The sequence below is a fragment of the Alosa alosa genome, chromosome 13 (assembly GCF_017589495.1).
Source record: "Alosa alosa isolate M-15738 ecotype Scorff River chromosome 13, AALO_Geno_1.1, whole genome shotgun sequence".
In the NCBI taxonomy this organism is placed as follows: Eukaryota; Metazoa; Chordata; class Actinopteri; order Clupeiformes; family Clupeidae; genus Alosa; species Alosa alosa.
The window spans coordinates 5,931,070-5,953,855 of NC_063201.1; the positions used below are offsets into that span (position 1 = coordinate 5,931,070).

At 39.2% G+C, this 22,786-nt stretch overlaps 1 protein-coding gene across 1 annotated transcript; it reads right to left on the minus strand.

The window, feature by feature from the left end:
• Positions 1–2,842: 2,842 nt before the first annotated feature.
• Positions 2,843–7,469, minus strand: LOC125305721 (protein lifeguard 2-like). Its single transcript, XM_048260641.1, has 9 exons — positions 6,830–7,469; positions 6,055–6,133; positions 4,589–4,642; positions 4,416–4,506; positions 4,227–4,264; positions 3,962–4,049; positions 3,245–3,334; positions 3,115–3,162; positions 2,843–2,995 (listed from the first exon to the last, which is right to left on the minus strand). Exons 1-9 carry the CDS (start codon positions 7,467–7,469, stop codon positions 2,843–2,845), a joined length of 1,281 nt encoding a protein of 426 aa, XP_048116598.1.
• Positions 7,470–22,786: the final 15,317 nt, after the last annotated feature.

The following is a 22,786-nucleotide window of genomic DNA, read 5'->3' on the forward strand; positions in this document are numbered from 1 at the left end:
TACCATTAACTCAATACATTTTTCTGTGCCTCCAGAAATGCCTTAGGAACGCTTACTGTAGAATTGTTTGTTTCTGCAGTTGAAAGGGTGTATAGGCCTATGAATACATACTGTACACGACCCCCCCCCCCCCCACACACACACACCTCCCACACACACACACACACACACACACACACACACACTTGTCTTTAGAAAAAAAAAAAATCTGTGTTTTCAAAACTCCATGTACATCTGGTGGTCACTGTATTCTTCTTTGCTTTTTTTCTTGTTTGCTGTAAAATACTGTATTCACAACAGCAAATTATTTGGGAAAAATCACTATTTATGGTTTCAATATTGCTTGCATTTTACTGTGTATTTCAACTTCTCTTTGTTGATACCGTAACTTTCACTCTTTGTATGGAAATACATATAGAAAGCCTAAGACAGAAGAGCTTTTAGGTTTTGAGCAACAGTGTGTACATGATGTATCCAAAATGTCATATTATGACAAAAGTGTTTGTAATGTGAGGCTAATGTTTGCTTTAAACATGTGTTTTTGACATTTTGAATGTTGTAAAGCCATCAGACCCGGGTGGCAGACACAAAATCCGCGGACGGGCATTACACCTTTCCAGGGGGCACGGAACTTAAATTGATCACGGTAGTTTAAGCTTACACTTGACAAAACATTCTAATATGAAAATGTAGATGCAATTGTTGTAAAATGGTGCAGCTCCTTTAAGAGAGCCCCCCGTGCACATGGATGGAGAGAGAGAAAGCGAGAGGGGATGTGTGTTAGAACTGAGATGCGTGGGAAAAAGTAGACGTGCTGTTGAGACTGGGGCTAGTCATATTCAAAATAATGCAAAAATAAATCCGCAGATAAAACCAAAATCCTCGCTCATTTGCTAACCACTTTCAGATAGAGTGTTAGGGATTTAGCCCCGGTTACGGATAACTTCGGCCCTGTTCTCCGACTAGGTCAGAAGAAAGAAATAGTAAAGGTTAACGCTATCAAACAAACCCAGAAACTACTAGGCCTACTTCTACTAACTAACTAAGATATGAGATATAGTCTAACTTCAAGAGCCGATAAGCTATTTGTCATCGGATGACAGGGGTTAGTGCAGAAGTGAAGTAGACTGTGCCACGTAACCTCCTCTCCATTTAGGTGATGGGCTTACCTAATGTTCCTGATTGATTAGCTACGAATAGGCTAATACAGATTTTACAAGTTTTATTTGCTACTTGCTAGATTGACAAACGTATAATATAGGCCTACATTTAATAAGTGTTCAAAATCAATCTATGGGATTGGGGTTGGTTGGAGCAGCCAAGCTCGTCCAGGGCGGGCACAGATAACTTCCAGGACGGGCCTGGGCCCCCAAAGCCCCCCCATGCAGCCGGGACTGTGTGTCATTTTGCTGGAGATTTGGGGCATTTTGCATTTTGTGTGAGCAGTTGTGGGTTTTGTGTGTGGAGTTTTGAAAAATAGACACAGAGTTTTGAAAACGTGTGTAAACAATTGTAAAACACTGTAAGACAACTTGACATTAAACAGGATGACATTACCAGAGGATGTCTTTGTCCTGACAACTTGACATAAACAGAAAATCCATGTCCTTGTCATGACAAAAAACAAATGACACTTAATGACAGAAGTCATAAACGTTTATGACATGTTTATAAAATTTATGACAGTGTCATGTCATAGTTATGCCAGTGTTATGTGACTCCTATGTCGACACTGTCAAGTGTTACCGAATAGTTCAGCATTCTGTCATTTAATTATACATAAACACAAATGCATGGGTATTATTGGACACTTAGCACCTGACACAAGGAGTCAACAGTCTGTTCTTCCCTAACACAAAATTAGCCTAGAAATCTAGACGCGCCCCTAGCCAGGGCTAGTCTAGCAACTCTCCGTTGGCTTGTGAGCTCCAGAAATCGAAACTTAGGCCAATGAAATCGTGTATAGAGTCATTAGGTGGGCTTAACATAATGATTGATGGCAGAGTTGCAACGGTTTGGCTTGAATTCCCTGCTATTTGAAAACAAATAAGATGGATGTTGCTGTTGGCGAACAGTGTGACACGAGTTAAGCTTTTATTAAGTTGGCAAACGTTTGAGCTAGCCAACTAGCTCCGCTGATGGGAAACGATGGGACTCATAGCTGCCGCTGTCCTATTGCGTGCAGAGGGAATTTGAAAGACAACTGATTATCCTGCCCTCGGACTGAGCACTGCGAACGGTGAGTGCCCAGACCCTACATTTTAATGTGGGTCTGGCTCGTCAGGCTAACACAAAATAGTACAAAATACTGAAATATTTTTTGGATTTCAGCAGCTGAAGGTGACAGCTGAAGTTAGCTAAACTTTTGTTTTATCTGAACCGTTTCCTGTCCTTAATTTTGGTATTGATTAAATTTGTATTTCCAAAACCCAACTAGCAAAACATGTGCTGATTTCCTTCCACATGATTTTCAAATGGCCACATTCACACAGGTATTGATTATGGCCAATTCCTTATAATGTATAACCTGAGAAAAACCACTGAACTTAACTCATTAAGTTCATACATTTTGAATTCTGACTGCCAGGTGCTCAAAGAGAGCTTAGCCTGACACTGCAAATACAGTATATGCTTACTGTTACATAAACAGAGATAATTGGTGATTTTACTGAAAGAACACAAAAACCTTGAAAGTATAATTCCAGCATTATTATTGAATGGTTTACAAACCCTTGACACAAAAATACATTATTTATTTTTCAACACTGAATAAAATGGTGCATAAAACAGTGCTTTGGGGATATAAAAGAGCAGGTATACATACATAAAGCAGAGGCCTGCTCTAACTTTCGCTTTGTCCAAACAACTGAAGTATATACAGGAATATTAGGACTATGTCCAAATAAAGAGTCAAAGCTGCAAAGATGTACTCTTCTGGGTCAACGCTGTGTTTGTGGTTTCCACCTAGAATCAACTGGGTATCCACCACCAGGTACTAGAAACACACACAGACAGACAAGGGAAACAGATGATGATGTCTGATGTTGATATCACCGATATTGGATGCTCAGTTTACCAGTGGTGTTGCATAACCTTTTTTACAGTAGTACCTACCACAGAAAAGAGTGCAGTCCCCAGCCAAGCATACACAATGTTGACATACTGTTGATAGAAAAAGAAATAGAACTGAATTAGTACTACACACACCTTTTTGCATCCAGTAAAAGAAGGGGTGGGCATGTACCTGTGATCGTAAAATGGCACATAGGATTCCAAAGGAGATCAGTGACCAAAACAGAACCCACAGAAAACCATTGCACCCAGCAAACTTCCACTGTTAATGAGGATCACAAGACAAGGGTAAAGAGCTATTCACACCAGGAAAGACCACTATAACAACAAACCACTGATAACAGCATCTACACCAAATACTACAACAACACCCTGAGGAACGATAATATTATTGTTGGGATCATGTCCGAGCGGTTTTAAGAATGATAAAAAGCTGTCAAAAAGAAACGCAATGCTGTGAAATCATATCACATGGCTTTATCAAAAGCAGATCTCTATCTTGTTGTGACACTCAGAATGTCAGAATGTATTATATATTAGCCTACTGCAACAGTGTTATTTGCATGTGATGTCTTTATTTGTATTTATCCATACATTGTGCTGTACTAATATTAGAGGAAACTCTTGACTGGTAAAAGTTGATTAGTGAACACCTAATGAGAGAAGAACATGTCATCAAATAAATATAACATTAATTGTCACATTTGAGGATATTTTAGCTATGACAAGTGCTTAGCTTTTCACTGACAAATGTAAGGTTAATGATCTTGCCATACAAAAATGTAACATACATGTAGAATGAAAGCAAACATCTCTTGTTAATTTGGTCTGTATAGTAATAACAGATGTACCGATTGAAAACAATAGGCCTACATTGAGATGCACCTACTTTGGTCTGCAGAGTAAACAGGGTCAGTGTAAAGCACACAAATGCAGTCGCTCCAACAGCCCAAAGCACAGGCTCAGCACTGAAAAACCTAGAAATTAGAAATCGTGTGCATTGCATTAATCTATTAATCAAATGAAGTTCATATAAAACATTTAATGTTATCATCCCATCATAATATCACTAGCAACCTATGAAAGACAAGAAGTGTTAACAGCAATTTCCATGTTGAGATGAATAGATCTAAAGAAACATAGAAAGTACTTACACGGTAACTGAACCGAGCATGAGACCCTCTACAATTGTCTATGCAAGTAGATTAAGACAGGATATTTATATCATATCACAACACATCATTGTATGCATCAACATTACACTTAATTAGCTTAATTGACACACACACACACACACACACACACACACACACACACACACACATAAACACACACATACTTACAAACAGGCCCAAGAGTATGTAATTCAAGGGTATTTTTCGACGAATGTCACCACAGAATCCTAGCACCATAATGATGACTAAAGTTGCTGACCTGATTAAAGGGAATGTTCAGATACAGTAATCCACTGCATTCTCACACATTTCTTTTTATGAAATATTACATGAAATCTTACCCTGTGGCCAGAGTGAACCAGTAGGTCTTCAGTGTCCATATCTTTAGATCATTCCTGAATAGAAAAGGAAAAATAGGAAAAAGGTTAATAGTTGACATTTTTCGTCAGAACAGACAAACTGTGCTGTGGATGCAGGATGTAAACTGATGAAACTTCTCGCGATGTCTGAGACTGTGAGACTGAAGGTCGGTGGGTACGATACACTGAACTTGCAAGCGGGATATTTTTCCTACAGGCAGTAGGGGCGGTTCATTCGCCCTGTAATGAGTCATTTAACCATTTATCGACTTACGAAGATGATGTTGCCTGGTGTCCCTTTAATGTTATGGTACGCACACCCATCTCACCCCTTGAAGTCTTTAGTTAGTGACGTCGCTTAAAACATTGTGTGCTGGTAATGCTGCGTGCGTGCGCCACCATTCTCTGTCCTGAGCAAACAAAAGTGTGTGCGCATGGTTCTGCATTAAGTTGATTTTAATAAGGTGTTTAAATAGCCGGTTGTCGTGCCGTTAAAGCAACACCAAAGAACTTTTCCTCTGTCGCACGCACTATTTGTTTATCCAGCACCGGCTTTGCAAATATGTCACAGTGCAAAACAATGTCCACAGACAAGGTAGAATATGTTGCATGATTTTATGAAAGTACGATGTATTGCGACATCAGATGCAAGTCAAATTTGTAGTTTCTCATGTCTCATTCCATCGACTACAGATCGGCTACCCGATCCAGCAAACTTACATAGTCCGGTTATAGCCGATATAGGGCCGCGAAGCGAATGCAGAAAGTGCCGTTCACCCTGTTACGAGTTGATGAAATGATTTTGGAAACATTATTTTAAGGTACAAAAAACTCTTTGGTGTTGCTTTAATGAGGTACTATGCAGAGTTTGGAAATTATGGTAGGCCAACTTCACACACAGGGGAAATTTTCTCTCTCGTTGTTGAGTAGTGCGTACCGCCGTGCACCTGCAGGCACGCTTGGAGGCCATCAACAAATGCTAAAAACCCTTTCCAATAGGCTAAACTTTGATAGGCTGCTTCGTGCTCAGTTTAGTCTTTGTCACCTTGGGCCTACTTTTCATTAAACTAGATGTACCACAAAACGGTACAAAATGCTTTACATTTGGAACATTTAACACAATAATAGAGAACAAATTCTAACAATACAAACTAACAAATAAAACAACTAGATGTAGAGTAAAGCAGTACAAAATATGAGCACCGCTCAGTCCTGCACATTCTCTCCGCAAAAATAAGTCACGCTTGTCAATTTGTCTCCATCTCCTACTCCATCCCCTACTCTTGCAACTTTTGTGTATGTAAATGAGTGTGTGTGTGTGTGCCTGCTACACTAGCAGTGGTCATAATAATGTATTTTAATGATGCTGTAATTCATGAATTTGCAGGTAGTATACTGAAGCACTAAAGGAGCAGAAATATTGTATCAGACGCTAGGCCTGTACTTACCAGTACAGGAAAGCACAGATTATTCCAACAGTGATCAACAGCTGAATTGTCAGAGTGAAGTAGACCTTTCTCACAAAACCTGCAACATTTCCATCAGTGTGAAAGCAGGAACCAAATGCTTGATAATCTCTTTGTGCTGCTACATGGGAAATATTCCCAATCACGGCCAACGGCTCCATTATCAAACATTTTGGTTAAGCGTAAACAACAACTTTCAAGTAAATACTCAAATATGGCTATTTGCTTTGCTTTATTAAAGGTGCCATGTGTAATGCCCGCCAAAAAATCAATTCATACTCCACATTCCATAAAAGATGGGGGCAGTATACCTCCAGGAAGTGAGTTGGTCTACCCTAGAGTAACAACCGAGACTGTGTATATTGCAGTTTGGCTGGCGGTTATGTTGCCCGCATACCACCTCCCATGGCCGAAACTGGTATTATGACACCTGTCAGGCTGTGGCTAGTAATTTAGCATGCTAATTCAGGTTGATATCTCTGCAGCACTATACCTTGTCATTTTTTTAATGACATCATTGCCCTTATTTCTTCTCATTCTTTTGATGCGTGTAGCTCATTTTTTGAATATTTTTACCTCAATTCTAACACATGGCACCTTTAAGATGTGAAGTATTATCCATGTACAGAGTTTTTTACTGTATCACATCGCACTGGACATTAGATAGGCGTCTTTAACTGGAGGACAAGAGGGTATTCACTTAGCAAAAGAAGGACATGAAGGTAGTTTTTTAAAACTAATGAAATGCAAAACAAACCTCTTCTGATTGACGCATCTGAAAAACAGTTTTCCTCTAGGATTTCCTCTAATCCATGAGTATAGTCTGGTGGTGGCATAGTATCGGCCTCAGGCTTTCCTAGGGTGATCCTTGTGGTGATCACGGAGATGTTCCCTTTTCCATAGTCTGGTGGAGGCATGGCATATGCCTGGTTCTCAGGCCTTCCTCGGGTGATCCTTGGGGTGATCACGGAGATGTTCCCTTTTCCATAGTCTGGTGGAGGCATGGCATACGCCTGGTTCTCAGGCTTTCCTAGGGTGATCCTTGGGGTGATAACAGGGATGTTCCCTCTGCTATCATTGTTCGCTTTTCCATAGCCTGTTGGTGGCATGGCATACGCCTGGTTCTCAGGCTTTCCTAGGGTGATCCTTGGGGTGATAACAGGGATGTTCCCTCTGCTATCATTGTTCGCTTTTCCATAGTCTGTTGGTGGCATGGCATATGCCTGGTTCTCAGGCCTTTCTCGGGTGATCCTTGGGGTGATCACGGAGATGTTCCCTCTGCTATCATTGTTCCCTTTTCCATAATTGCCACACTGGGCTCGGGGGTACTTAAAGTTGTTGTAGTTGGTGTTGTTGGCTAGGGGATTCCACCCACTATGTGTGCTATCAGTGGCCATATTTACCTGCCAAGTAAAGGACTAGTAGCATCAGTTACCGCAGGTGGAACAACAGATAAATACAATTATATTCAAAACAGACTACCGATACATTCAAAATGTAAGATGAGTTCATTTGTATACTTAATCAAAAAACAAGTAAACATTTCATAGACTGGAGAATGTTCTGGATCCACACAGCTAGTATTATTATGACCGCCACACAGCGAAGCTATCCGCGGCAGTCATAATATACCTGTCATATAGGTCTAGTTAGAGTTTTTTCTTCCGTTTTTTTTTTCCTGCATGTGTAATTTTCCGTCAAGGATTCCTGGGACACTGAAAGACCGGGGAGCACGAAATGTGGTGGGCTTGTAGCTCCACAGTTTTTACAGTTTTCACAGTTTTCTGTGAATATCTCGAGAAATGTAGGGCCTAGGAGGACCACCTTTTTTGTATGTTGGTCTTAATGGGCCATGTCAACCCATCCCATGACCATTCATTTCATGTATAACACCACCTAGTTAAAAATGAAAAAGCAAAAATTAGGAGTTGTAATCACAATATCTCTGGCTGACATGGTCAAAACTGCACAAAACTAAAAGTGTAGGATCATTGTGACAACCTCGGAATGCATGACTTTCGTTCATGGGGGGCCATACAATAAATTAATTTATGTGTACATTTAGTGACTGTACACTAACAGAGTTTTCTGTGAATATCTTGAGAACCGTAGGGCCTAGGATGACCAATTTTTGCGTATGTTTGCCATGTTAACCCATTCCATATGCACACATGTGCATAAACAGATACACACGCACACCCATACATTCACAGTAATCATACGTATGACACATACACAGACAGTAGACATATGTACACATGCATGCACATGCACACACACAGGCGCACACACAGGCACTCACACAAGCACATGCACGCACACACACACACACACACACACACATAAACATAAACACGTACCTGCACACATGCACACAATTCAAGAATTTCTCAGAATTATGAACAGGCAAGATGGGGGTGGGGTTGTATAAAATGTATTTTACATGTGAAATCTATGAACTAATCATATTTTGGTACTTGTTGTCTAGCAGATACCAGTGAGAATTGAGTGTGCATAATGTAATTCAGTGAGACAGTTGGAATCATATATGCCTTTCACCTTTTGTTTTTAGCCAGCAGCCAGACCAGCAGATACCCTGACTTTGCTGAATTACTGAGGCTAAGCAGGCTGAATTAGTACTTGGATAAGATACCTCCTTGGAAGAGTAGGTTCCTGCTGGAAGATATTTGACAAATATCAATTCCAATGCCCTATTGCAGTGACAGGGACACTGTACTGCTGGAGATGTTTTCCTTTGCATGAATGTTAAATTATTGAGGTCCTGACTCACCATGGTTGTTAAAGATACCATGGCACTTATCGCAAAGAGTAGGTGGTTCCCTGATTTTCTGGCTAAATTCCCAACCTGGTTCATTCAATTTGGCCTTGTAATCATCCTCCCAGTGTGTAATTGGTTCATTCACTCCTTCACTCTCCACCTGAAACAAGTGTGTGGTGAACATTCTGGCACATAATGGCTGTTGTGCATCACTGAGATGGGTGCTACACATTGGTGGTGCTTAGTGAGATTCCGCCTCTCCTGTGAAGCACTTTGAGTGTCAAGAAAAGTGCTATAACTGTAATATGTAATAACCCTTCTCACCCCACCCTACCCCTTTTATATATATACTGTATATATATATATATATATATATATATATATATATATATATATATATGTATATACTTTACATTTGATGTTTGTTAACATTGTTACATGATGGTGATTCACTAGTCCCCTACAGTATTTTGAAGGAAGGAACCAGTTCTGTATGCATTATTGTAACAGATGGGCTAGGTTATTGGTAAAGTACAGTAGTTGAATAGCACACTACACATGCACACAAACATACACAAACACACCTACATACACAAACACACACACACAAACACAAAACACACACAAACAAAACTAACTTACATGCAGGCACACACATACACAAACACACACACACACACTCAATAAACACACACAGAAGCACACATACAGTATACACAAAAACAACCACACACTGCACACACTCAATTACAAACACAAAAAAGGAACAAAGTAGGAAATGAACACAATTTGACAAACATGATTTATTTTTGTGGAAAAAATGTGCTGGACGGGGCGGCGGTCATATTTTGTACCGCTTTGCGGTACATCTAGTTATTATTATTATTATTATTATTATTATAATTACTCTAATATGTGTGTGTTTGCTTGTGTGTGTTTATCTGTGTGTGCGTGTGTGTGTGTGTGTGTGTGTGCCTGCATTTGTGTGCATGTATCTTTATGTGTGTGTTTGCGTGTGTGTATGAGTGCGTGTTTGTACGTGCGTAGTATACAGTCACTAAATATACACATATATTCATTTATTTTATGGTCCCCCATGTACAGAATTCCATGAAACCTGCCATGCATTCAGAGGGTATCATATTTTGTGTTACATGTTAGCCAAAGATACCTGCGATTACAACGCCTAGTTTTTGCTTTTTTATTTTTAACTAGGTGGCACTATGCATCAAATGAGTCGATATGGGATGGGTTGACATGGCCCATGGAGACCAACAGGCCCTACGGTTCTGGAGATATTCACAGAAAACAGACCGATCTACAGACCGATTGGTGTACAGTCACTAAATGTACACATGAATTAATTTATTGAATGGCCCCCCATGAACGGAATTCCACGAAACTTGACATGCATTCAGAGGGTGTCAAAACGATTCTACACCTCCAATTTTGTGCAATTGACCATGTTAGCCAGAGGTACCTGCGGATTACAACACCTCATTTTTGCTTTTTCATTTTTAACTAGGTGCCACTATATATCAAATGAGTGGTTGTGGGATGGGTTGAGATGGCCTCTTGAGACCAACATACAGAAAAATGTGGTCCTCCTAGGCCCTACGGTTCTTAAGATATTCTCAGAAAACTGTGTCTGGCCTACCCTCGTTTCGGCGGTCCAAATCAATGGTTCCGTGTCATTTTTGTGGGGCTACAAAGTTTCGTCTTTCAGTGTCCCGGGAAGTGTGGACACAAAATTACTGAAGAAAAGAAAAATCCAGAAAAAAAAAAAAAAACTCCTGACTACTCCTAAATGACCTACACTAGCGGCGGTCATAATAAAGTGAAGAAATAGAATACAAGATAAAAGTGGGTTAACTAAAAGCTCTCAGGTATGTTTTCAGGTCTTTTTTTGAAGATGTTTACAAAATTCGCCTGTTTGATATACAGAGGCAGGGTGTTCCACAGCTTTAGTACATAATGGATAAAAGCAGCTATTCCGCTTTGGTTGTGGAGCACTTCAGTCACAATTAAAAGATTAACATTGGAAGATATAAGGTTCCTTTGTGGTTGATAATAAGATATTAAAAGCCCTGAGATATATGAAGGTGGTATGCCATTTTGAGCTTTGTAAGTGGGCAGCCGTGGCCTACACAGCGCCGCTGTTGTAGCAGGCAGCTCACTGCGCCGGGATTAGTGTGTGCTTCACCTCACTGTGTGTACACTGTGTGCGTGTGTTTCACTAATTCACGGATTGGGATAAATGCAGAGACCAAATTTCCCTCACAGGATCAAAAGAGTATATATACTTATACTTATACTATACTTAAACTTTAATTAATTGAACCTTAAAATAAATTCTATAGGAAACAGGGAGCCAGTGCAGTTCAGCTAACACAGGGCTGATGTGCTCTCTCTCTTGGTCTTTGTTAAAAGTCTAGCAGCAGAGTTCTGTATGAATTCCAATTTCTTCATATGCTTTTTTGGGAGAACGGTAGAAAGTGCAATGCATTAGTCTAACCTGCATCTTGTGGAGTTAAACAAAAGACCACACTTGCAATGCTGCTCAGGGGGACATGAGCTGTCTTGGTAGCTTTACTAATATGGGGCTTGAAGCTTAACTCTGTATGTAAGATGACACTTAGGCTTGTTACTTTTGACTTTTGACCTTACTTTTGACCTGGCGTGCCAGGTTTTCCAAATGTAACTAAGAACGGTGTCTCGCTTTGTTTTTTGGTCCAACCAAAAGTACTTCTGTTTTATCATCATTTTGGTCCAACCAAAAGTACCTCTGTTTTATCGTCATTTAGCTTTACAAAATTGTTGTTCATCCACTGATTACAATTTTTGCCTACTGCTTACACACTCTTTTGCTATGTTATGTCAAAACTCTACACACAGCCAAATAAGACATAGCGCATGGAGATAAACAACTCACATCTATGCCAAAATGAAACACTGTAATCAAAACTCAACAATCCTTTCTAAAAATTGTAATTATTGCAACAAAACCATACACACAGGCACAATTTGAATTACTCTCAACAGCAACACACTGACGTGTTCTATATAAAACACTGCAGTCTTTGTGTTTTTATTTTTATTGTCATTTTCTCAGTCTTCTGTGAAACTCAAAAGTAGAATTTCTACAGTAATCAACTGACATTTTTTTGCAACAAAAGTAAAAAAAAAAAAACATTCTTACAGAAATAAGGACAAATAGAATCACACTTATCAATTGAATACTGTATGTCCTCTCAGTCTAGGCAACATCGAAAATATCACCTTGTGTGCCATATGCACCCTTGAACTGACCCCACCTCAATCTCTCTGCCTTCCATTGCTTGCAAAAGAGGCATGTATGGTTGGTGGTCATATACTTTTCATTGGCCCACTGCAAATAATTCTTCGATGGGTTTTAGAAATGGGCAGTAAAGGGGCAAATACAGAACTGTACATGGGTACTCAATGTAAAAGTATACACTTGAATGGGTACACAATAACTTACCTGTCTATTTGTAGAGCTTGTAGTGCACCCCATCAAGGCAGTGAATTGTTATGATCAATGGTGTTGAATGCTGCAATCAAATCTAGAAGAATAAGGATTGGGACTTTGTTTACTGTAAGTCAATAGCAAGTCTGAGATCATTAACTATTTTTACTAGAGCCGCTTCCGTGGTGTGATTTGATCTAAAACCTGATTGGAATTTTTCTAGAATACTGTTTTCATTGAGGAAGGTATTAAGTCAATGTATGTTGTTCATACTTCGTTCATACATTGTTCATACTATTGTTCATTGTTCATACAGCCATATTTATTCTGCTCTTATAGGGTCACTGTTAATACACTGCACATATGCATACTTAATTTATACTAGAAATGTAATGCCAGAGGAATTACAATAGTGGATGGAAAGCTGCTGGGTTAATGTTGGTGGGGAGATTCCTGAAAAAAAAACATTGAATCACTTAATCTTTGCGTTCATACAAACCCTTGTACCAAAAAACCTTGTGCGTCAGGCATTCTTGAGATATCACACTCAAGGTGGGTTTGGCCTTGATATTTGACTTCATCATTGAGTCCATACAAATGTTCACACCAAATTTGAAGCATGTGCGTCAAGCCGTTCTGAAGTTGTGACACAAGCATGAAAGCTGGCCTTTGGAAAATGTAATTCAGAGTATGCAATGCAAGACTACTGTACCTGCAAAACGGGGCTTTCAGTTGGTGTTGATGACTGCTCATTCTGCAGCCAGCTAACAATTACTTTGTCAACGTTAAAATAACTGAATCAACGTCGCACTGCAACATTTATTCTACATCACTTTTGCACCCTTCATTAATATTAAAGCAAAGCTAAAATTCTAACTACAGATCAATGGGATTTCAATGGTATTTCCACTAAAATGAATATTGAAACAATGTTGAAATTACAACCAAACTAAAGATCAACGTGATTTCAGTGCTATTTCAATTGATATTAAACTTCAGTAAACCACTATTAGCCTAATCTGGCAAAATATTGGGAAATTCATATCCTGCTTTATCTACAGCCAGGATAAATTTGGCTAGGCCTAGGTATGTCTTGTTTAGGCTACACAAGCTTGCATAAATAACCATTGACAACTTGTTATCAGTTAAGCAAGTGCATTTATTCACTCTTCATCTAGAAATTCACGTGTACTGTGTTTTCCTGCCATCCATAGCAGTTGCAGTCAGCCTGATCCTTCAGTAGCAGAGTGAAGCGGCACCTAACAGAAATAGAAGAAGCATTGTACAATATATTCAATGAAATACCAACATGCTGCATTAAATGGATCACTGCTGGTTGGGAAATATTTTTGAAATAAACTTTGCAGGGATGTGATGTAGGCCTACAGTGGCTCCTGAATCAGACGTTTCAGTGATTTCACTCAGATTCTCAAAAGCATAATACTGTCGTGATCGAGGCGTGATTTCTCTCAGGCGCCTGTCCCATACCTCAAGTTTTTTGGTGAATGCAGTAATCTTAGATCTGCTAGGTGAGGTAGGTGCTTGTCTTAGCCTTGTAACTGGAGATTTAACTCATTGAGCCACTCATACAAACGTAGTTCAAAACGAAGGCTACGTTTCAGCCAGTGATTGTTTGCCATTTCCCTCGTCAGGCCAGCTATCGCTACGAAAGGCGGCTGGCTGGCAATTTGAGTGCTTAGCTAGCTGCTACCGCCTCCACTGCACACAACCGCGAACCTAGAAACATGAACTTACTATCGATATGTTGCTAAGCTACAAGTTTAAAGCTAACGCCAGCTTGCTTGCTTACTTGATTAGCCGAGTCGTTTTAAACAGACTTCACACACTCCATTCAAATACAAAACACAAAATAATTGTAACTTACATTGGGTGTGGACGAACCAGACAACAAGAACGTAAACTTTCTTCAAGAGGATGCTTGACAGCAGCAGTGCCTGTAGAATCGGTAGGAATAAATCAGGCAAGGAGAACGCTACTGCGCATGCGCACAAGTTAATTACGGGATGTGTAGTTTTAGGGAGCACCAGATTGTATGCATTAGAAGCTGAGACCGTTGAATTCACAGGTGCCACCTGTGCCAGTGTTCTAATTAGCCCGGGAACTTCTCTGGGAGCTTAACAAGCGCAGCTGCCTTTAGGCCATTATGACATCACAGCCTTTGAAGTCTATGGGGGGAAAATGAGCTTTTTACCATTTTTAATCCCTTATTTCTCAAAAAGTGTAAACTTTTTTAAAAATCTGAAAAAATAACTCTCTTGCCCCACTCCAGACCTTCAGAACGGTTATTTCAACATGTCTGTACGTTAAGCGGTTAGAGTTGCATTAATTCTTGAAAAGGTAAAAAGAAAAGGTTATAAGAAGAAGAAGAAGAAGCCAGGAGATTTCAAGATAGTGGATTCCATCCACTATAATTACTGTAAACTAACTGTACTATCTAAACTGCACTATATATCTTGTACTGTCTATGCACCACCTGTTTATACTTTGTATATCACATTGTACTTTTCAGCTTTTTTGCACTTCTGGTTAGACGCAAACGGCATTTAGTTGTCTTTGTACTTGTATTCTGTATAATGACAATAAAGTTGAATCTAATCTAATCTAATCTGATCTAATCTAATTACCAGGTACTTTGCTCAGGAAGGGTAGGTTTGATAAAGGCCTGTAATTACTCAGGATAGTATGGTCTAGATTTGACTTTATTAAGTAAAGGTTTCACAACAGCGGTTTTTAAAGCAGTCAGAAATATACTTGTTTCTAATGAGGTATTTATTATCTTGAGAATAAAGGGAGCCAAACTATCATATACGTTCTTGAGGAATCTAGTCGGTACTGATCCAGAGCACATGTTGAGGAGCTGGTTTGAGTTACAATTTTGCTGAGCTCAGAATGATTGCATAATAGTGTTACTGTAAAAAATCTGAATTTTGGGAGGGCTGTTTTTGGGTGCTCTATCAAACTTATTACCTGTGTTACCAATGGCCACCCTTATATAAGTGACTTTGTTTTTGGAGAAGCCTGCAAATTCTTCTCATCTTGCCTGACTGAGTGTGTCAAAGGGTTTAGCCTATCAATGGTGGAGAACAACATCCTAGAGTTTCCATTGTTTTCAGCGATTACCTTAGAGAAGTGGATCATTCTCTTACGAACATTTATTATAGTTTGATATTTTTTTCTTTTAGAATGGCACGGTGAACCGGTAGCTTAGTTTTCCTCCATGTTTTCTCAGCTTTCCTACAGGATCTTTTTAGGCCATGGACATTTTCGTTCATCCAAGGTGTCAATTTGCTACAGGGCCTTTTTTTAGTTTTTAAAGGAGCCACTCTGTCAAGCAGGACACCTAGTTCACTATTGAAGGCCTCTACCATCTGGTTAATAGAATGATTGAAAATATCTGAATTTATAGAGTTTGCTAGAGCTATCAACTGCTGTTCTCCTTCAGTGTCCAGGAACCGTAATTTAATTGTAGTTTCGTGATTAATTTTTATTTTTTTATTTTAAGTTTTTCTCGATCGTTTTGATGCCTGTGTCAACTCTGACATCACGTTTTCAAAACAGTTAACACCCATGTCTGAACAAAAGCAATGAACAAATGACACATTTTGCTTGCAAAAGGCTGTTAGTCTCTCAAAACACTTAAAACATGCAGCAAAAGCAAATCTTGCCTTCAAACACTACAACTTGTTGCCAATTCAAAAACACTCTTTAATCAATCATTACACACTGGACAACAAAATGCAAAATCTAGTTCTCAAAATCAGCATTTTTGCTATGTCTGTTCCATTACGTTCTCATTGTTCTGGTATCAGAAAAAAAACTGTGAAAAGACAAAATGTACTGAATAAAAAAAATTATTCATTCCTCCCAAGATGTAACTGTCATTGACATGTAGACATACAGCAAACACATAGCAAGATACAGTAAGTTTCATTGAACTACAACTTGTCATTTTTCATCAAAATAGACCTGCAGTAAACACCTTTTCTACTGTTTCTTCACCAAATAGGCAATACAGTACTTTGTCTAAATGTGCATTAGATCCATACTTGCAAATGGCAACACAGAACAGACATCTCTTATGTATAATGAATGATTGCTGATTGAAGAATTGTGCAAAGGAGTTTCACACAGGTGTAACAGAGATTCAGACTTATGCAAGGAATCTCTACCACCTGTGAAAAGATGTTTTCCTTTTGTTTAGCATGGGAAAACCAATAGAGTTTGGGGCTTTTGAATGACGCCTGTGTTAACTGTTTTGTAAAAGGGTGTGAGAAATGTGTGAACCCAATGAAAATCTGTGAACACATTCCCAAGAGATGACTTCTGCTGTGCAAAGAAGGTGTTCATGAAGACCAAGTGGATCCCAGTTTCGTTAAGCAGGTCAAAGCAATCGAGAAAAACTGTAATTTCATTGTTTTAAAAAGTCATCTTCTTACCTTAGTTGCTTCTCTTCAGGCTTTACTTCCTGTAGTAGTTCAGTCAGGCCAAATTCCACATTTTATTAGATTACCATAGATGAGATTAGTTCACTTTATTGTCATTGTGCAGAGTACAAGTGCAGAGACAACTAAATGCAGTGATCCCCTAGTTTATAGGCAGAAAGGACTTTGTTTGCTTATATAAATGGTGGCATCATTGTATTACATCCCATCATAAAACGATCACTTCGTGCTCAGATTAGTCTTTGTCACCTTGGGCCTACTTGTCATTACAGTTTTTTACAACTGTTTGCACACGTTTTCAAAACTCTGTGTCTATTTTTCAAAACTCCACACACAAAACCAACAATTGCTCACACAAAATGCAAAATGCCTCAAATCTCCAGCAAAATGACACACAACATTCAAAATGTCATAAACACATCTTTAAATCAAACATTCGCCTCACATTATAAACACATTTGTCATAATATGACATTTTGGATACATTATGTACACACTGTTGCTCAAAACCTAATGCTCTTCTGTCTTTCATAGGCTTTATGTATTTCCATACAAGAGTGAAAGTTACGGTGTCTACAGAGAGAAGTTGAAATACACAGTAAAAATGCAAGCAATATTGAAACAAAAAATAGTGATTTTTCCCAAATAATTTGCTGTTGTGAATACAGTATTTTACAGCCAACAAGAACAAAGCAAAGCAAAATACAATGACCACCAGTTGTACATAGTTGTTCAGAGTTCTGAAAAAGCTGATTTTGCCTAAGTCTGTGTTTGCCTAAGTCTGTGTTTGTGTGTGTGTGTGTGTGTGTGTGTGTGTGTGTGTGTGTGTGGGGGGGGGGGGGGGGGGTTGTGTATGTATTCATAGGTCTATAAAAAAATTATTGAGCTAATGGTAACTGGGGGAGACACAAAAATATAGTAAAAAAGACAAGTTTTACTGTACATAAAGTCGACTTTTTGTAGAACATTCCTTTCAAAGTATCTGCATTGGTTCTGAACATTTTAAATCCTCTAGAAGCAGGCAAGGCAATGATTGGATGGTGTTTACACATGTGAAGAGAGAGAGTGAAGCACTGGTGATTTAGTGTGGCCTTTTGATGGGTTGTGTTTGAAAAATGAAATCAAGTTACTTCCTGTTAGATTTTTGTGTGTTACAGTTTTTTACAATTGTTTACACACGTTTTCAAAACTCTGTGTCTATTTTTCAAAACTCCACACACAAAACCCACAACTGCTCACACAAAATGCAAAATGCCCCAAATCTCCAGCAAAATGACACACAACATTCAAAATGTCAAAAACACATGCAAAGCAAACATTCGCCTCACATTACAAACACTTTTGTCATAATATGACATTTTGGATACATCATGTACACACTGTTGCTCAAAACCTAAAAGCTCTTCTGTCTTAGGCTTTCTATATGTATTTCCATACAAGAGTGAAAGTTATGTAAAGAGAAGTTGAAATACACAGTAAAATGCAAGCAATATTGAAACCAAAAAATAGTGAATTTTCCCAAATAATTTGCTGTTGTGAATACAGTATTTTACAGCAAACAAGAAAAAAGCAAAGAAGAATACAGTGACCACCAGATGTACATGGACACTGATTTTGTTTTTTTCTAAAGACAAGTGTGTGTGTGTGTGTGGGGGAGGGGGTCGTGTACAGTATGTATTCATAGGCCTATAGACCCTTTCAACTACAGAAACAAACAATTCTACAGTAAGCGTTCCTAAGGCATTTCTGGAGGCACAGAAAAATGTATTGAGCTGGTACTGTAACATGGGGACAGACAAAAATAGAGTAAAAAGACAAATTTTACATAAAGTCAACTTTTTGTAGAACATTACTGTAAGCTAAAGTCCGATTACTGCAATTTTCAAAGTATCTGCATTGGTTCTGAATATTTCAACCGGAAATCCTCTAGGAGCAGATTGTAAGGGTCTATACCTAAATAGAGAGTATATCTATTCATAGACCTATACTAAGGCAATGATTGGATGGTGTTCAGTAAAGTAAAGAGTGTTTGCACATGTGAAGAGAAAGAGTGAAGCACTGGTGATTTAGTGTGGCATTTTGATGGGTTGTGTTTGAAGAACGAAATCAAGTTACTTCCTGTTAGATTTTTGTGTGTTAGGTAGAAAATTGTGTTTGGTGTTTTGCAAAATGTGTTTTAGTCAATTGAAAACTGAGTCAAACACTGAGAATTAGTGTATGGTTTTGCAGATTTGGTGTCGGGTTATGATGTTTGGAGGACATGTTTAGAAAATTGTGTGACAAGCAAAGATTTAGTGTGTAAGCAGTTGAAAAAAACTGTAAACTAGATGTACAGCATAGCAGTTCAAAATATGACCGCTGCTCAGTCCTGCATGTTCTCTCCGCAAAAATAAATCACACTTGTATATTTATCTCCATCTCCTACTACTCCATCCCCTACTCTTGCAACTTTTGCGTATGTAAATGATTGTGTGTTTGTGTTTGCTTTTGTGTGTGTGTGTGTGTGTGTGTGTGAGAGAGAGAGTGTGTGTATGTGTGTGTCGTTGTGTGTGGGTGTGTTTATGTCTGTGTGTGTGCATGCATGTGAGTGTGTGTGTCTGTGTGTGCAGACAAAAAGAAGGACAAACATCAGTGCAGCTCAGTGCCTGGTTTCTTCCATTGGGAATTGTGGCCAAATAATTCAGTCTCTGTTTTGTCCTTCTTTACGCTTCTCTCATCTTCTCAAAGGAACTCTAGATCTCATTTATAGTGACCATTGGGTCCTTGGTTACCTGTCTGACCAAGGCCCATCGTCGCGGATTACTTAGTTAGGCTGAGCGGCCAGATCTAGGAAGACTGTTGGTTGTGCCAAACTTTTCCATTTGAGAATGATGGAGGCTACCGTGCTCTTGGGCACTTCCAAAGCTGCAGACATTTTGTGTCCCCTTCCCCAGATCTGTGTTTTCACACAACCCTGTCTTGCAGGTCTACGGACAATTCTCTCGACCTTGTGGCTTGGTTTTCACTCTGACACACACCATTAACTGTGAGACCTGATGACCTGAATGGACAGTCAGACACAGTCAGACACAGAGCAGAGGGTCTCTGTGGCCGATGGATTAACCACGACCCCTACCGCCGCCGTCGCAAGAGGAGTCCTGTAAATGACCTTGCACTGGTGAGGTTGGCAGAGCCGGCACGCTTCACCCCCCAGGTCCAGCCCATAGCCCTGCCCACTCGATGCCCACAGACTGGGGAGCAGTGTGTGGTGTCCGGCTGAGGCTGTTATTCTTATACTTAATCTGTTTTAGGAGGTAGTCATTCAATTTGAGAAGTGCAAAATGTTTTTGATGGTGTAAATTGATTTATTAACTCATATGCCCATAAGCATTCCAAACTCCTGACCTCACACAGCAAGAATTGTCATGAATAAGGACTGATGAATCAATGGAAGAGGAGAAAGACACTGGGCCCTATTTTCCGACCTGGCGCATGGTGGAAAACGGGTTATTTTCGTATGCTCGTCTCTTTTTTTTGTCTAAAAATTGCTAAAACGCATTAAGCCACTGACTAAGAGAAACCTGGTCCATGGCGAGTTATTTATTATGTTATTTTAAGGGCGCACTATCAACAGTGATATGGGCAGGTGCCCAACACACCATGCTTCTACCATCCACGAACGTGCACCAGTGCACATCAATGCAAAACATTTCAAATTGCACGATTACAAAGGGGAAACATAGAATAAAGATATTATGAATTACATCTCACAATAATTTGACAAATATGAAGCACAGCTGAAGACGCACTGTCACGAGATGTAAGCAACTCCTCTGCAGGATAAACGTGGTTTATTCAGTCATTCGAACATTATTGGGGTAAGTGTTGCTTTTTCCAGGCCATATTTTCGATGGTAACCCATTGTCAATAGTGAAAGTAACTAACTGTGTATGACTGTTTGTCATTGACTGACACCACGGTGAAGTTAGTTTCACTTTGCCAATGAGTTCAACTAATAGACGAGTGCAGGATCTGTGCCGGATACTTTTTCGTTTCAGATTTTCAAATTTGATTTAAATTTTGATTTGATTTGATTTTATATAGGCCTATTGAACCAGTGGCCATCCTGGACCTTCCACACACAAACACACACACAGAGAAAATGGTGGCTTATTGCACATATTTTTATTTAATATATTTTAGAATCAATATAAGTGTATATATTTTGTTAATAATGTATAGTATTTTATGAGCTGCGTAATTAGCCTAGCTAAGAAATTTGTAATTTGAATTCTTCATATTGATTTTTACACTATTACACCATAGTGCATATGGATATCATATGGATGCCATTCATTACTATGTCATCAGATAAAATAAATGTTCAAAAACTAACAAGTAGAAGAAAATCTTTCTGGAATCATAGAAGTGTCTCGCAAAGTTCATTTATGATTTTGGTGAGCACAACACGAATGACAGACATGACGTGAGCTAGCAGGATAGTTAACAGAGCTCTCTCCAGATGTAAACGTTTGCCAATAGGTTGCATAGCCTATTTCAGTAATATGCTATGCAACCTATGCAGCCTATTTCAGTAATATGCATAGCATATTACTGAAATAGGCTATGCAACCTATTGACTAAATTTAACTAAATTAACTAAATTGAAATTAACTAAATCTCATAGCCTAGGTAGGTTAGCAACACAAACTTGAGAGATGCAAGTGAGCAAATCAACTTATTGGTCTATTACATTTTTTTTGCTTTGCCACTTTCACTGTGTCGCAGCATCATGGATGAGGACTAGGAGGCACTAAGCATGCCTTGCACACACGCATCTCACTGCAAAACAACACTCATTCTTAAAAGTATCGATCCTAATGAAATAAGGTATTGTGACATTTTTAATTTCATGGTATTGCAATACTTTTGTAGTATCGGCGCACCGTGCAACACTAACTGACAGTGTCACTAACTACAGCCCACTCTTACTTTGTCTGTGGTGTATCAATAGATGACTGTAATCTTTGAGGCTAGTTACCTAGTTGAGCAAACTAGTTAAGAGTTTGCTCATGTTAGCCAGCTCCTCTGTGGACAAACCAAAGCTTCAGCAAACATGTTGCCAGATTGGGTTAAGTCCGCCCAATCACGTTCGAAAACCCGCACTCTCCAGCAAAAAAAAAAAAAAACGATTTTTGTCATAGAAAAACAATTTTAACTCAAATTTTATCTGCCTGCCTAAGACTTATTTTTCCCCATTTGAAACACTCTGCAGGTATCTTTTTTTATTTTATGAAAAAATCTGTCTGTTCCATGCCTTGTCCAACAGGTGGCATTAGTGAAAAACCATTCCTCCATAAAGTTGAAGTAGTCATTTTCTTGTATGAGGTCCAAAAGAAGGGTTTCAACTGGTTCCTTTGGCCAAGCCAGTACATCTGATTTGCACTGGTCCTCCTTATTTCTACTGGCCCCAAAAAGTCACGTTTACATAACACCGTTATTTTATTACCCTGTTCTGTTAGTAGTGGTTCTGCACAAAACTGATAGCCTGACGAGCCAGACCCACATTAAAATGTAGGGTCTGGACACTCACCGTTCGCAGTGCTCAGTCCGAGGGGCGGGATAATCAGTTGTCTTTCAAATTCCCTCTGCACGCAATAGGACAGCGGCAGCGCATGCGTTTCCCACCAGCGGAGCTAGTTAGCTAGTTCAAACGTTTGCCTACTTAATAAAAGCTTAACTCGTGTCACACTGTTTGCCAGCAGCAACATCCACCTTATTTGTTTTCAAGTAGCAGGGAATTCAAGCCAAACCGTTGCAACTCTGCCATCAATCATTATGTTAAGCCCACCTAACGACTCTATACACGATTTCATTGGCCTGATTAAGTTTCGATTTCTGGAGCTCACAAGCCAACGGAGAGTTGCTAGACTAGCCCTGGCAGCAAATGTAATTTGCGGCCGCTAAGGGCGCGTCTAGATTTCTAGGCTACAAAACTGATGAAAC